General features: G+C 57.2%; 1 protein-coding gene across 1 annotated transcript; it reads left to right on the top strand.

Moving 5' to 3' along the window:
• Positions 1-6: 6 nt before the first annotated feature.
• Positions 7-252, top strand: LOC104775637 (zinc finger protein ZAT12-like; the record flags this gene model as incomplete). The annotated part of the gene is made up of 1 exon (XM_010499598.1): positions 7-252. A coding segment is annotated over one exon (246 nt), but the record flags the coding sequence as incomplete, so codon positions are not given.
• Between the last annotated feature and the right edge of the window lie 5 nt (positions 253-257).

The raw sequence follows: 257 nt of genomic DNA, 5'->3' as shown, positions 1-257 counted from the left end.
CGAGCCAGCCACAGGCGATCGGCAGCACTTGAAGGCCACGCACCTCCTTCTCCCAAGAGAGTCAAACCGGTGAAACACGAGTGTCCCATATGTGGTGCTGAGTTCGCCGTAGGGCAAGCCTTGGGTGGTCACATGAGGAAGCATAGAGGTGGAGCAGGAGGAGGAGGTGGCCGGAGTTTGGCTCCTGCTACGGCGCCGGTGACGATGAAGAAGTCTGGCGGTGGTAATGGAAAGAGGGTTTTGTGTTTGGATTTGAA

This window comes from Camelina sativa, unplaced genomic scaffold (assembly GCF_000633955.1).
Source record: "Camelina sativa cultivar DH55 unplaced genomic scaffold, Cs unpScaffold24071, whole genome shotgun sequence".
Classification (NCBI taxonomy): domain Eukaryota; kingdom Viridiplantae; phylum Streptophyta; class Magnoliopsida; order Brassicales; family Brassicaceae; genus Camelina; species Camelina sativa.
Note: the sequence above shows the minus strand (reverse complement) of the source record. Positions and strands in the feature narration are given on the sequence as shown.